General features: G+C 31.9%; 1 protein-coding gene across 1 annotated transcript in view; it reads right to left on the bottom strand.

The window, feature by feature from the left end:
- Positions 1–13,628, bottom strand: part of LOC139525409 (uncharacterized) — a 52,965-nt gene that overhangs the window by 14,533 nt on the left and 24,804 nt on the right. The window contains exons 5-7 of the mRNA XM_071320730.1: positions 12,923–13,163; positions 5,772–6,636; positions 451–1,167 (exon numbers count right to left, since the gene is read on the bottom strand). Of these exons, the coding sequence (XP_071176831.1) occupies positions 451–1,167; positions 5,772–6,636; positions 12,923–13,163 (1,823 nt within the window). The remainder of the gene's footprint in view (positions 1–450; positions 1,168–5,771; positions 6,637–12,922; positions 13,164–13,628) is intronic.

Below are 13,628 nucleotides of genomic sequence, written 5' to 3'. Positions count from 1 at the left end.
CTTTTCCTGAATTCTCCAATCACTAAATTTTTACAAAAGATCATACTATAACAGTTTACATACTTTCATGCGATTTCGCGAGTGTGTTCTGGTTCAAATTTAAAACAGGAGGCTAGTCGAGCTTTGTGTAGATAATTAAAATATAACTGTCGATAGTGGATATATATCGTACAGCACTATATTGGTGGTGGAATCTTTAATGATTTATAGACTATATATAAACACATGTCATGTTTTAAATAAAGTGCAATTAAATGAAACGCCATCACATGGAGACCTTTTTCATTACGTCACAATAGGATTTTCAGTGGAAGCGATAATATATGACGTCATAAAGAATTTTAAGACCAATACAAAAATGATAAAAAACAAACCACATATTGATTAGATTATATAACATAATCAATTTCTCAGAATTTTTTATAATCGGGTAAAGATAAGTGAACTTACCATCGACAATAACAGGCACAGCTAGGTGCTTTATATTACAGTTGTCTGCTTTGATGAGCATTTTAGCACAACACTGATGAAAAAGAGATTGAAATTGTCGTTGTGCTGCCGACGTTTTGTCAAGAGCTTTTGTGGTCAGTGTTGGCATTACTAAAAATATGACGGATCCGAATTTCAGTTGTTTATCGCCGAAGGTTTCATATGATTCTCCAATTGACTTTTTCAGTTTTTTGATTTTATTATAATTCCAATGGAAGTCATTTCCACATCTCTGGAGACATAACGAGGCACTTCGACTTTTCCCAGTCTGGTGTTCATCAATGGTTATAACAACCCCGGCATCATCCTCTTCAACTGACATATTCTCTCCATGCTTATGGCGTGGTGCACTGAATAATTGACCATCACAGAGGACAACATTAACATTATTCGACATGGCAAGGATTTGATATTTAGTATGTCCAAATTCACTTCCAGTGTAGGAGAAGAAAGTATTTCTTATCATTAGGGGAATGTTCTTAAATTTTGAATCTTTGGCACGGCGTGATTCATCTAAGGCAAGAATAAATGCTGTTTGCATTAATGTAACAACTTCATGATCTTGATCTACAAAATGAATTGCCTGTATTGAGGATGTTTTACCATATTTACTACTGTACTGGGTGATCGCTCTTGGAAAGGAAGAAAAACAGATCTGTTTTGGACCACCTCTGCCATCTGAAAATAAATAAGTAATATGATGGTTATATCCTGGTCTTCAGTTAATATCTTTAATACAATTAAAGTCCGGAAGTTCACCTTTAGAGGGTTTCAAAACAATCACAACCGTAATACAACTTATATATTTTTTTGTTTTTTTTTGTCAATTATTTGTTTAACATCGAGAATGAAGACTAAGCATTGTTGTTTAAGTATCTTGTAAAAAAATCATGGAGATTTGTTCAATATGCTAGTATTTATATTGATCAAAGTATATGTACAAAAAATAGACCATAAACATAAATTCAATACTATTTGGAGCTTCTGTAATAATAAACATAATAAAATAATCAATCAGATTGAATCGAAGTCATACAAACTAACCGTCGAAATTCTCATACACGAACGTGCACGTGGTTTTAATCTACTAAAGTTTATATAAATAATCATATATTTATTTCCGGGCAAATCTAAAACAACATCAATGCTTATCGGTCCATGCTTAGATGGCAAGTTGCAATAGGAAATGTCTGTATTTACGTAATAAATATCCGACAGCAGAAGACCAAAGTTCCCGCCCTAACATGATCAAATAACCTACTTTTTAGTGTGTTCTTGTCTAGAATGTACATGCAATATTTGCAAGTGGACGACTACCAAACAATATAATAAACAAGTTGATTTCCTTAAAAAAAGAAATACGATCGTGCACCATAATGCTTGTTTGGTATAAAAGTAGTTATCAAAGGTACCAGGATTATAATTTAGTACGCCAAACGCGCGTTTGTCTACATAAGACTCATCAGTGACGCTCATATCAAAATATTTATTAAGCCAAACAAATGAAAAAAAAGTTGAAGATATCAGATAATTATTAAAAAAAATGCATGATTTTACCTCAATTTTGTTTAATATTATAACATGTAGAAGAACTAACACGGAGTTTTATGAAACTGCTGTTCTATATTGGGCATAACTTTTCTTGTTAAAGAAATCATTTCTCTCTCTCCTGATATATATAGGTAACATTAAAACTTGATAAATAGGATGCAACTACTGTATGATCCATTTTGATGTGCTGTTTTAATGCTGAAATAAGAGATAGCTTCCTGGCTAAAGTCGACATTTATATATGAAAAAAGTCTTTGTTTTGAAGAAATCCCAAGAATTGAATCATGATTATTTCTTTTCGTTGCCAGTTTAAAAATAATTCAAAACCCTAAGTTGTATTTTATTAGCTAATCCCATACTGAAATCGTTCCGGAAAACAAATGGCACTCGACTGGTTTATATGGTTTGTTCATTGGCTATCATATGCAAAATATGAACGATCTTATTAAAATCTATTATAAATACCCAAAGGCAACATACTCCAATAAGTAACAATTTGAAACCTCAAATTTATACTTAAGTGAAATCAATTTGTTTACACAAAAATTGGGGGTCACATACCACAAAGAATATTATAATGTGTGTCTGTAAATCGTTTTATATCAAAACAATTATTTTAAGGACTCGAACGAATATACATATATGAAATATTTGGATATGACATATAATTCTGCATTCAACACACATGAAGGTTTTTTGAGAATTCGTCATTATTTCAAGAATTAATTTGCGTTGTTATAAAAAATTAAGGTAAAAGAATGCATCATGTTAATACCCCTCCTACTCTGTCCGATTGACAAATTCCTATATGTTAATTTTTTCCGTCTCTCTTTCCCTGTTATAATTTTTTTTAAACGATGTGAATGTATTAGCTATCGAGTCTCCGTTTAGGTACGTCTAAGTCTGGCATAAATACCCATCTATATGATTCTTAAATTACATTCAATTGTAAGTATAACTAGAGGCTCTAAAGAGCCTGTGTCGCTCACCTTGGTCTATGTGAATATTAAACAAAGGACACAGATGGATTCATGACAAAATTGTGTTTTGGTGATGGTGATGTGTTTGTACATCTTATATATACTTTACTGAACATTCTTGCTGCTAACAATTAGTTCTATCTATATTGAACTTGGTCCAGTAGTGTCAGTGGAAAATGTTAGTAAAAATTTACAAATTTTATGAAAATTGTTAAAAATTGACTATAAAGGGCAATAACTCCTAAAGAGGTCAACTGACCATTTCGGTCATGTTGACTTATTTGTAAATCTTACTATGCTGAACATTATTGCAGTTTACAGTTTATCTCTATCTATCGTAATATTCAAGGTAATAACCAAAAACAGCAAATTTTTCCTAAAGTTACCAATTCAGGGGCAGCAACCCAACAACAGAATGTCCAATTCATCTGACAATTTCAGGGCAGATAGATCTTGACCTGATAAACAATTTTACCCCCATGTCAGATTTGCTCTAAATGCTTGGGTTTTGAGTTATAAGCCAAAAACTGCATTTTACCCCTATGTTCTATTTTTAGCCATGGTGGCCACCATGGTTGGTTGGCCGGGTCAAGCCACACATTTTTCCAAACTAGATACCCCAAAGATGATTGTGGCCAAGTTTGGATTAATTTGGCCCAGTAGTTTCAGAGGAGAAGATTTTTGTAAAAGATAACTAAGATTTACGAAAAATGGTTAAAAATTGACTATAAAGGGCAATAACTCTTAAAGGGGTCAAATGACCATTTCGGTCATGTTGACTTATTTGTAAATCTTACTATGCTAAACATTATTGCAGTTTACAGTTTATCTCTATCTATAATAATATTCAAGGTAATAACCAAAAACAGCAAAATTTCCTTAAAATTACCAATTCAGGGTCAGCAACCCAACAACGGGTTGTCCGATTCATCTGAAAATTTCAGGGCAGATAGATATTGACCTGATAAACAATTTCACCCCATGTCAGATATGCTCTTAATGATTTGATTTTGGAGTTATAAGCCAAAAACTGCATTTTACTCCTATGTTCTATTTTTAGCCATGGCGGCCATCTTGGTTGGTTGGCCGGGTCAAGCCACACATTTTTAAAACCAGATACCCTTCGGGTCAGGTGAGCTTAAAAACAGGTATTTATGAAACTTATTGTAAGTATAAAAAACCAGATATTTATGTCACTTAAATCAGAAATAAAAATATGGGATCAACTGCAAAAGAAGTAATGAAAAATACTTAAAAAAAAAGATTTACGAACATCAATTTCTAATTTTTATTTTCTCACTAGCCGCTATTTGAATACAAAGAAATGCAGCAATTAATATACAAGAGACTACAACAGGGAAGATGGATTGTCCGTTCTATTCCCGACAAAAAAGTTATAAACATGATTAAAAAATATACAAATAGCAAAACAAGAGTAATAACTGCGTCGGCCCAAATAAAATATTACATACGTTTTTAATCATTACCGATGAAGATGATTTAAAACACTATGTTCAATTTGACTTGTGGACAATGTTATGATATGGGATGCAATGACCGTTGCAATGTTTTAAACTATCGGCAAACACAAAGTGGTTGCACCGCAGATGTATAAACTGCTTAAACGCTATAATTCAACATTATTCAGCTTCAAACCAAATAACATTATTTTGCTTCCCCTGAAACTGAGAAAAGTTTCACGAGAATTTTCCGTGTACAACGAGCGTTTTAAAACTCAAACTATCGGGAAACTATTACTGTATGACATGTAACAAGTCATTATCATGTTGATGACCAAATATAAAATAATTCTTTTACATATTTTCTATGCACCGTCTTTTGGACGTGCTAAAAAATATCCGAAGGACTCAAGCGGTTGCTTTATCTGCTTTCACTTTTAACAACGCAGTTTAAAATAATCAGTAAGTAAAACATAACCCCAATTTCTGGAAAAAAATCGTAAACTGCCGGGAATGTGATTCATTCCAAAAAATTATGGAATAACAAAACTTTTCATGCCAATACAAAGACTAAAATAAAAGGAAATCGTAAGGGCCAATATGCTAAAAAAAAGGCATTGTTTTTTTTTAAATCGTTATTTAAGGACAATACCTCAGCTATGTGACATTTATGAATCCATTTCTTGCTTACAATTTATGTCTTTCTATAAAAGATTTAAATATAAAAGGAAATCAAGATTAATTTGGTTAAAAAATCTCATTTAGGAATATAAGCACTCAATAATGATTTTGGACATTTGAATTATTTGTAGATCTTGTTTTGCTCGTTTTTGTTGTTGGTTAAAGTTACTATTTTCGAGTTTTCAAGGTAACATAGTCTTGACAGCAAAGTTGTTTGAAGATAGTTTATAAGATCACAGTGAAACAACCAAAAATCTAGTACATTTCACTCAATTACGGAAAACAAATTTGTTCCTGCAAATACATAGACTGAAAAAGATGAATGTCAAATAGAAGTAGGCAAATAAACAAGATAAAAGGCCTTTTTTTTTTTTTTTTTTTTTCATAAAACTCGTTCCTATTAGAAGTCGTCTGTCATTTTTTGAAATGATTAGCTTAAGTTATAAAATCAAGTTTTAACTCTTCTATATTGTAGGATACTGATGTGAGTGCTTAATTTGAATTTTGAAACAATTCGCAATGATGAAAAAGAAATAATATACTATACCGCCTCGATTTTGAATGTATTTAATGAAAACGGGAAATAAATTGGTAACAAATGAAATATTACCTGAACCTATGGCAGGAATTGCAATTGATCTTAACTTGATGTCATTAGCTGAAATTATTGCATTGCGTATTACAGTCATAAGTCCTTCAATATACGAATCAGTATCCTTTCTGTTAGCCCAAACAGGTGCACACGCATGTAGTATACAAGTATAGTGTTTTAAATTTCCGGGAGTAGTAACACACACTTTCCCTTGGAAAAGTTTGGTATTGTTCTCAAGATAGCCTTGACATTCATTTATCATTTTCTCACCGGCTTCCTTTTCTATTACAGAGAGTAGGCCAGAGGAATGATTCATGTATTCATTAGAAGAACTGACGATACCTCGAACATTAAGATAACATAAGTTGCCTTGGTACACATATACTTTGATCCCCTCTGTAGTTGTCATCATGAGAGAATCATCATCTACGGCTGGAAAATATTTCAAGTCTTTGAAAGAATCAAGCGGTGATGAGATAGGTTCTTTCGACTGCATGTTTTGTTCGTCAATCATATTTCCACTTTCAGTAAATATATTTGGATACATCATGTGTCCAGGATATTGACAACCTCCGCTTGCACCCGACACATTATTGCTTTTTCCACCTTTTTCAAGCGATCTTTTTTGACTGGATGAATTTAGATCACGGATGTGTTGCCTCTCAGCCGCCAACTTTACATCTGGTGTTTCATTTGTCCATTGCAAAAGTTTGTCTAGCGACAAACTGATTGAACGTAAATTCCCCACAAGTGTGATTGTTCCATCATCTTCCGTATACACATCTAATCCAGACTGCCTTTTTAAATTTCTTATTCTTTGTTTACTTTCTACCAAGAACACATTTCCAGATATATTTAACTTCGCCTGAATATTAACCGCAGCCTAAAACATATATACACAATAAAAATCAATGAGTGATTAGTGGAGAGATATGATGATATTAAAAAAGTACTAAACTATTTTGAAAAGTTACTTGTGTCCTTACGGTATAATAATAACATTAGATGTATGTTTCATTATAATACTTTATTCTGATTGGCTAACAGCACAACACGTGTTGTTCCTTAAACAATTGCATTACTCAATAAAACTTTTCATTCATGATAACACGTGGTCCCACAAAAAAGTGCACAGGTGAATTAAATAAAAAAAATATAGAATACGTGTTTTCATGATCATAGCTAAAAAATGTAATTATAAGTATTGAATGCTTCTTTTTGTAGCTTCATAGGGTTGTAAAAGCGTTGACCGTGCGCACATTTTTAGAATGAAGCGCTTCCGCGCTTCATACAAAATGTACTTCGGTCAACGTTTTTACAGCCCAATGAAGTTACAAAAAGAAGCATTCAATTCTTAAATAAAACGGGAACTGAAATAATGAATCGAACACAGAGAAGAAAATCATAATGTCAAAGAACTACAGTTTTTTTTTATATTTATATTAAAGAACCAAAGTTTTTTTTTTTTTTTTTTTTTTTTTTTTTTTTTTTTTTATCTTTATTCTTTTATTTATCTATATTAAAGAACCACAGTTTTAATGAAAGTGCTTTGCTGTCAAAATACAGTGGTAGAGATGTCTTTCATTATCTTGGATTGTAAAAACAGAACCAGATTTTCAATCAAGTTAGCAAAATTTGATGAGCAATGCAGATAACTAATGTGAATTTTCATTTTGAATACAAATTTATAATATTATAACTTATAAATATTAAAATTGTTACAAGCATAGATTATTTTTGCTTTGATTTCAAAAGTTTTTAAAAAGACATTTTAAGGGGAGGTAACTCTAGAATAATGCATTTTCTGAAGAAATCTACAAAAACTTTTGCTATTTTGTATTTTAGACTGAAAAAAAACGTACGGTGATCATATCTTTTTTTTAATATTCTCAAAGATTTTTCTGAATGGTATCGTCTCGTATTCTATATTACAATTCTATGATTAATTTAAATTTCTAATCACATAATGATGTTTTTTCCTGTAAAATCCATACACAATGTGCCTTTTTTGTCACAACCTTGCTTGACAAAATGCGCGTTGAGCTATAATTTTTATATTTTTGAACATATACAAGATGTAACAATGTATACTTAATTTAAGATAAGTATGGAAACATTCTATCGTTTTAATTTATACACCCATAACACTTTAGGGCATAGCGATCTGACGTCAAAAGAAACAGAGGCGAAATATACTAAAGGAATAAAAGACAAACAACAGTCTATAATACATTACATTAACACTTTCAACTAAAATTAAAACGAACCTCACCAAAAACATTGTTGCCCATTCTTATTGGAAGGGGAATAGCTTTAATTGAAGAAATGTACCCATGGTCGTATATGAACTATATATTTCATAACTGTCATACACATGGTGGTGCCCGTAATTAAAAAAAAAACAACAAACAAATAGATAAACCATTTTTGAAAACACCAATAAACGTCGTTTGAATTATCCTTTATGATAAAATAAAAACAAAAAAAGACATTGACGTTATCATTGTGAAATAAATTGCATCGCTGAGCGCAGCTGGATACGATCGAAGATGTCCAACCCTGAAAAGTTGGGGCCAACATGAACACAATATTCACGCTTGATGCAGGTTTGAATTTGGATTGTAATTAAATATTTGACACATAAGAGGTTTCTGCCACAGAATAACTGTAGTCAAAGAACTTAAAAATTGGTTATAAGATTTGAATTTATATTCAAGTTTTTGCTTTTGTGCAATAAACTATGCTGTTGCGAATTGAGCCCCTTCCCCTAAATTTTTTTTTGCCTTTGTGCAATACACCATCCTGTTGAATATTAATTCCAAAAAACTACTTGAAGATTTTTTTTTAATTTCTAAAATCCGAAATGAGAAAAAATAGTCCCCCTACCACAAGTTTTTATTTACCTACCCCCTATTTTTGTCCATCTACCGCTTTCCCTAGATATTCATTCCCTCAAGTTGAAATAATAATCTCAATTCAAATTTTGATAAAGTTTGCAACCATAATACGCTTTTAAATAATGATACAAGTCTTAAAATATAATATGACATGATAGTCATGGCTAAAATTATTATTAATTAATATTTATTTAAAAAAAAATTATATTGACAGCTAATCACCTCATGACAATCATCATTTATTAATACATAATTTACAAGCAGTGTAAGGGAGGTTATCAAACATTGTTGTTTTACATTTTGTTAATTGGTATTTGATTATCTTCCTTAGACTGCCTTAAAATTGTCTTAATGTGTTCTTTAACCAGAAAAAAAAACTATTCCCCCTTTTTTGCCCCTAATTTCTAAATTGTGTGAGCCATAACCCCCCCCTTAGTCAATTTTAACCATCTTTCTGTTGTATGGAAACTTGTGGTATAATTTCAGAGATATTCATACACTTTAACACAAGTAATTGTCTGAAAACTACAAAAATGCTTATTTGAGCCCCTTTTTTGGCCCCTAATTCCTAAACAGTTGGGACCATAACCCCAAAAATCAATCCCAACATACCTTTAGTGGTTCTAAATATTGTGTTAAAATTTTATTGATTTCTATTGACTTATATCGGTATTATCCGGAAACCATCGGTTCATTCTCATTTATCCAACTTTTTTAAAATATAGGTAGTACAGGTAAAAAAAAAGTTGGATATATGAGATCAAAGGTAATCAAGAACAAAGGGTTTTCCAATTAGAGTTTGGTTGAATGACAGGTGAAAAATAAGACTGAAAATTATACCGGGATTAAATTTTCTGTAGTATTATTTGGCATAGCATGTTAAAATGTGCAACTGAAATTTAGTTAATGTAATGTAAATCATTTGAAAGTATTTTTAAGTTATTTAACCGTTAACTAAAATGTGAATTGGATAGAAAAATATCAGTTGCACTTTTATTCATGAAGGGATTTGTCAATGAGATGGAGCTTTTTTTTTGTGTATTAGATCCTCTTCGTTAATTTTTTTCTGTTCTTCTGTCCAAATGATCCAAATAGGACATAATATAAGTTGATTACGTTTTACTACACAAAGACTGAACAGAACAAAATTCACAAAACATATATGCATACATATATATAAAGAAAGCAAAAGCAATACTAGAACAAAGATTATAAAATACTGGCACAGTAATATCAACCGCACACCGTGACTAAATGAATGTTCAGTAGATTCACACAACATATAATGGCATTAAAGAAATGTCCACTATAGAAACACACATAATACATTTTTTTTTATTAAAAGGTTAACAAACGTAGCACAGAAATATTCATAGCACACTAAAGGAATGTTCATTTGATCTTCATCCTAGTTTAAGTAGGTGGGATACTGCATCAGTGTAGTGATTTACGTTGATCTGTCCTTGCTGTAGTCTCTCCTTAAGTTGGGTCAGTCTGTAGTCTATGTTGCGGTACTTTAACTTGCGAGTCTTGCGTTTTACCCCTGCGGCGTACTGGATGAGTCGAATTTCTGTGGCAGCCTGTGTATACCTAAGCTTCTGTATGATGAGGAACAGGTTAGGATGAGCCTTGTTTAACTGGTTATTGAGTTTGTGGTGCCAGCCTTCCAAATGATTTGTTGTCCTTGGTTCTACGGTAGAGAAGTGGTTCCATCGTTCTGGTTCTCTTTCAACCACTGTTCTGTGACGTAGTCATTAAAGCTGGTTACGTGTGCATCTTCGGTCTGATAGTTATTCAGTGCGTAGAACCATTCGTCTTCAACTTGGCGAGGAGGAACCAAAGGAAGTGCTGATGCTCGTCGTACGTGTTGATGAAGTAATCGATCATTCTTATATTCTTCTGTCATACAAAGAATCTGTACCTTTTTCCAGATGCGCTGGCAGAAGTGGAATAAACAGCCTTTGATACTGGGAGTGGGAAAGGCTGTCTCTGCTGCATTACGTGCTGCCAATTCAAAGTCCATGAAGATTCTGTTTGGGTTGATTGGTGTGTTGTTGTCTGCTCCACTTGCTTTAAGAATTGCAAACAAACGTTGGTAGGTAGTCTAACATTTATCAGGCAGGAACAAATATTAATGGGTACATCTCTTCTGCAATGTGTGCATGTATTGTGTAAAGCTGCTTAAAAAGTACTGGACTAGCGTAAAAAGTTCCATCGGCAAACATAGTATTGGCCTGGCTGAGGTGTCGAAGGTTGTCTGAAGTACCAAAAACTAGTATTTTGTTGATGTCACCATCCTCTGAAAGTACAAAGTCTTGTCCTGAAAATATAAAAAAGAAAATAATTATTACAAATATTTAAGGCAACAAAATCATGAATGTCAATATCTATAAATAATCATTATCAATATTTATCTATTTATTTTCATATTTCATGTTGTACTTTTGTTGCATATTTTATCATAAAAAAATCAAATTCTATGTTATTCATAGGAAAAACATAAAACGAACGAAAAGTCTTGGTTTTTAAAGCTTTTCAGAGCTTATGTTTGAAATTATGTTGCTTATACCGACTTTAAATAAAGCTATGTCTTATATGTTATGTCTGGATGTAGAGTTACAAAAACAATGTATCTCATTGGCAATCATACAACACCTTATTTGTAATATTAATATTTGATCATTACCTGTTGAAGTTTCTCTCCATTCTCCTTGTAAGTCAATGTCTTGTCTGGTGGCGGGCTGCCTAGGTAGTTCAGTATTGCGTTGACGATATAGTGAGGATTTACAGGCTGTAAAGGTTGGTATCTTTTCTACAATCTGCCTGGTGTCTTCGTCCCATTCCCTGCACCGGAACTGTATTATTTCACTGTCATAGAGTGTTGGTAAAGGGTCTAGGCAGGAGCGTGCTTTCTCTGATAAGTGTGACAGGAATAGCTTGGCTTTGATATCAGCATGTGATGGTGGGTGGTTGTGGTCTCTTGGAAATCTGGTAACTAGATTATCTGTGGTGTTGACGGTGCCAGGGCAGTCCATTTCTGTACATTTCCAGTATACAAGTTCTCCATCTCTTCCCTGTTTTCTGGTCTTAACACAATATCTGTAGCCTGCAACTGCTAGGTAGTGACCTCTGGCATGAGGAATTAGTTGTACTCTTACTTGTGCGTTTGCCATTTGTGCAATAATGAAATTTCGGATTCAATGGCTATATATATACTAACCATGAGCTTAAATATTCTTTATAAGAATAGAGTTTATTCATTCATTCATTCATTCACATGTTTTGGAAAGATTGCTGAGTACTGTTACATAGTTTTAATTTTTAACACTTGGAGATATGGGATTGGTTGTGAAAAATGTTTAGATTTTTGCATTGATGGGCAAATATGCTGAACACGAACAATGATTAATTTGGTAATCACTTTGAATCAGCACCACACATAAAAGTTAACAGGTCTAAAAAAGTAATAAACACAATATATTTACTCAATAAAATGTTAATATAAAATTATTATTGATTTGTGGGTTTCTTCTGTATAAAAGATGTAACATTTATTTATTATTCAAAGTATACTGAATTTTATTTGAAATATACTAAATGTTATTCAAAATATACTAAGTTTTATTCAAAATATACTAAATTTTATTCAAAATGTACTAAATTTTATTCAAAATATACTAAATTTTAATCAAAAATAAAATGTAACAAGTTTACTATAGCCTATTTTCATGATTTTATATATATATTTAAATAATATAAAAACATACAGGAACAAATTTACTGTTAAATTTTAGAAAGACACCTTATTATTACTAAACAAACAACCCAATTATTAACAAAAATAAAAAGTTGGCTAAATGAGAATACCTTATTTTAAAAAATTGGATAAATGAGAAGACACCGATCAAATGTATTTTATTTCAGTTGATATTTTATAGTATGTCTTTCCATGTTGTGATGTTACACAATTATCTTCAAATTACTCATTTGAACAATTTATAACCAGGTGTTTGATTGTACCAATTGTACTTCTAAGTAGAATAGACAGTGTAGAAGTGTAACAATGACTAAAAGACGAAATAAATCTAAACTTGTAAGGTGTTTTCTGCAGCTTAGGAAGCCAGTACATAGTTAGAACTTTCATTGTATTCGTTTCTGATTGTAAGGAGGTAGCTTAAAATTGATGTTTTTACAGATATCATCTTTCAAATATTTAGACATCAGAACACTTATTATCTTCTGAACACAATACAGAAAAGTAGTCACACTTACATCTGTATTGGGTATCTTCAATTTATACTTTTCTTCTTGTTTCGTTTTGTCATCATGTACAATCTTGAGGTTATCTGCCAATTTTTCATTTGTAGTTTTTAGACTTTCAATTTCGTTTTGTTGGGATATACTTTTACTGTTTTGAACATCACACAAATCTCTGAATTCATTCAGTTGTTTAGTCGTTTTGGAATTCATATCTCTATTTGTTTCCTCTAATACATGTTTCTCTAAAGCAAATCTGAAAAAGAAAACAAAAATTTGTCAAACTATAAAACAAGAACTAAGGTTAAAGAAACAAAACAACAACGTTTAAGTGCCCACTCCTATCTTTGGGATAATATCTTAATTTGACAAGTATTTTTAAAATTTCACAGCATATGACACTAGTATACTTTACTTTAGATTTATGGAACAACGACTTCACGGAAAACATTCGTTCCTATCAAAACGTTTAAAAACCGCTACCTTTGTTTGCATTTCCTTAGTCAGGAATCTGCTGTTCAGTGATGTGCTTCATAAGTGTTCCTCGCCTTTCGTGTTCTTATATATATTGGACGGTTGTATTTTCCCGTTTGTATGGTTTTACACAAGAAATTTGTGGAGCCCTTTATAGCTTACTGTTCGGTGTGAACTAAGGCTCCGTTTTGAAGACCGCACTTTGACCTATTATGTTTTTTTCTTTTTTCAAATATGATTTGGATTG

The sequence above is a fragment of the Mytilus edulis genome, chromosome 5 (genome assembly GCF_963676685.1).
Source record: "Mytilus edulis chromosome 5, xbMytEdul2.2, whole genome shotgun sequence".
In the NCBI taxonomy this organism is placed as follows: domain Eukaryota; kingdom Metazoa; phylum Mollusca; class Bivalvia; order Mytilida; family Mytilidae; genus Mytilus; species Mytilus edulis.
This window is presented reverse-complemented; position numbering and strand designations above follow the sequence as displayed.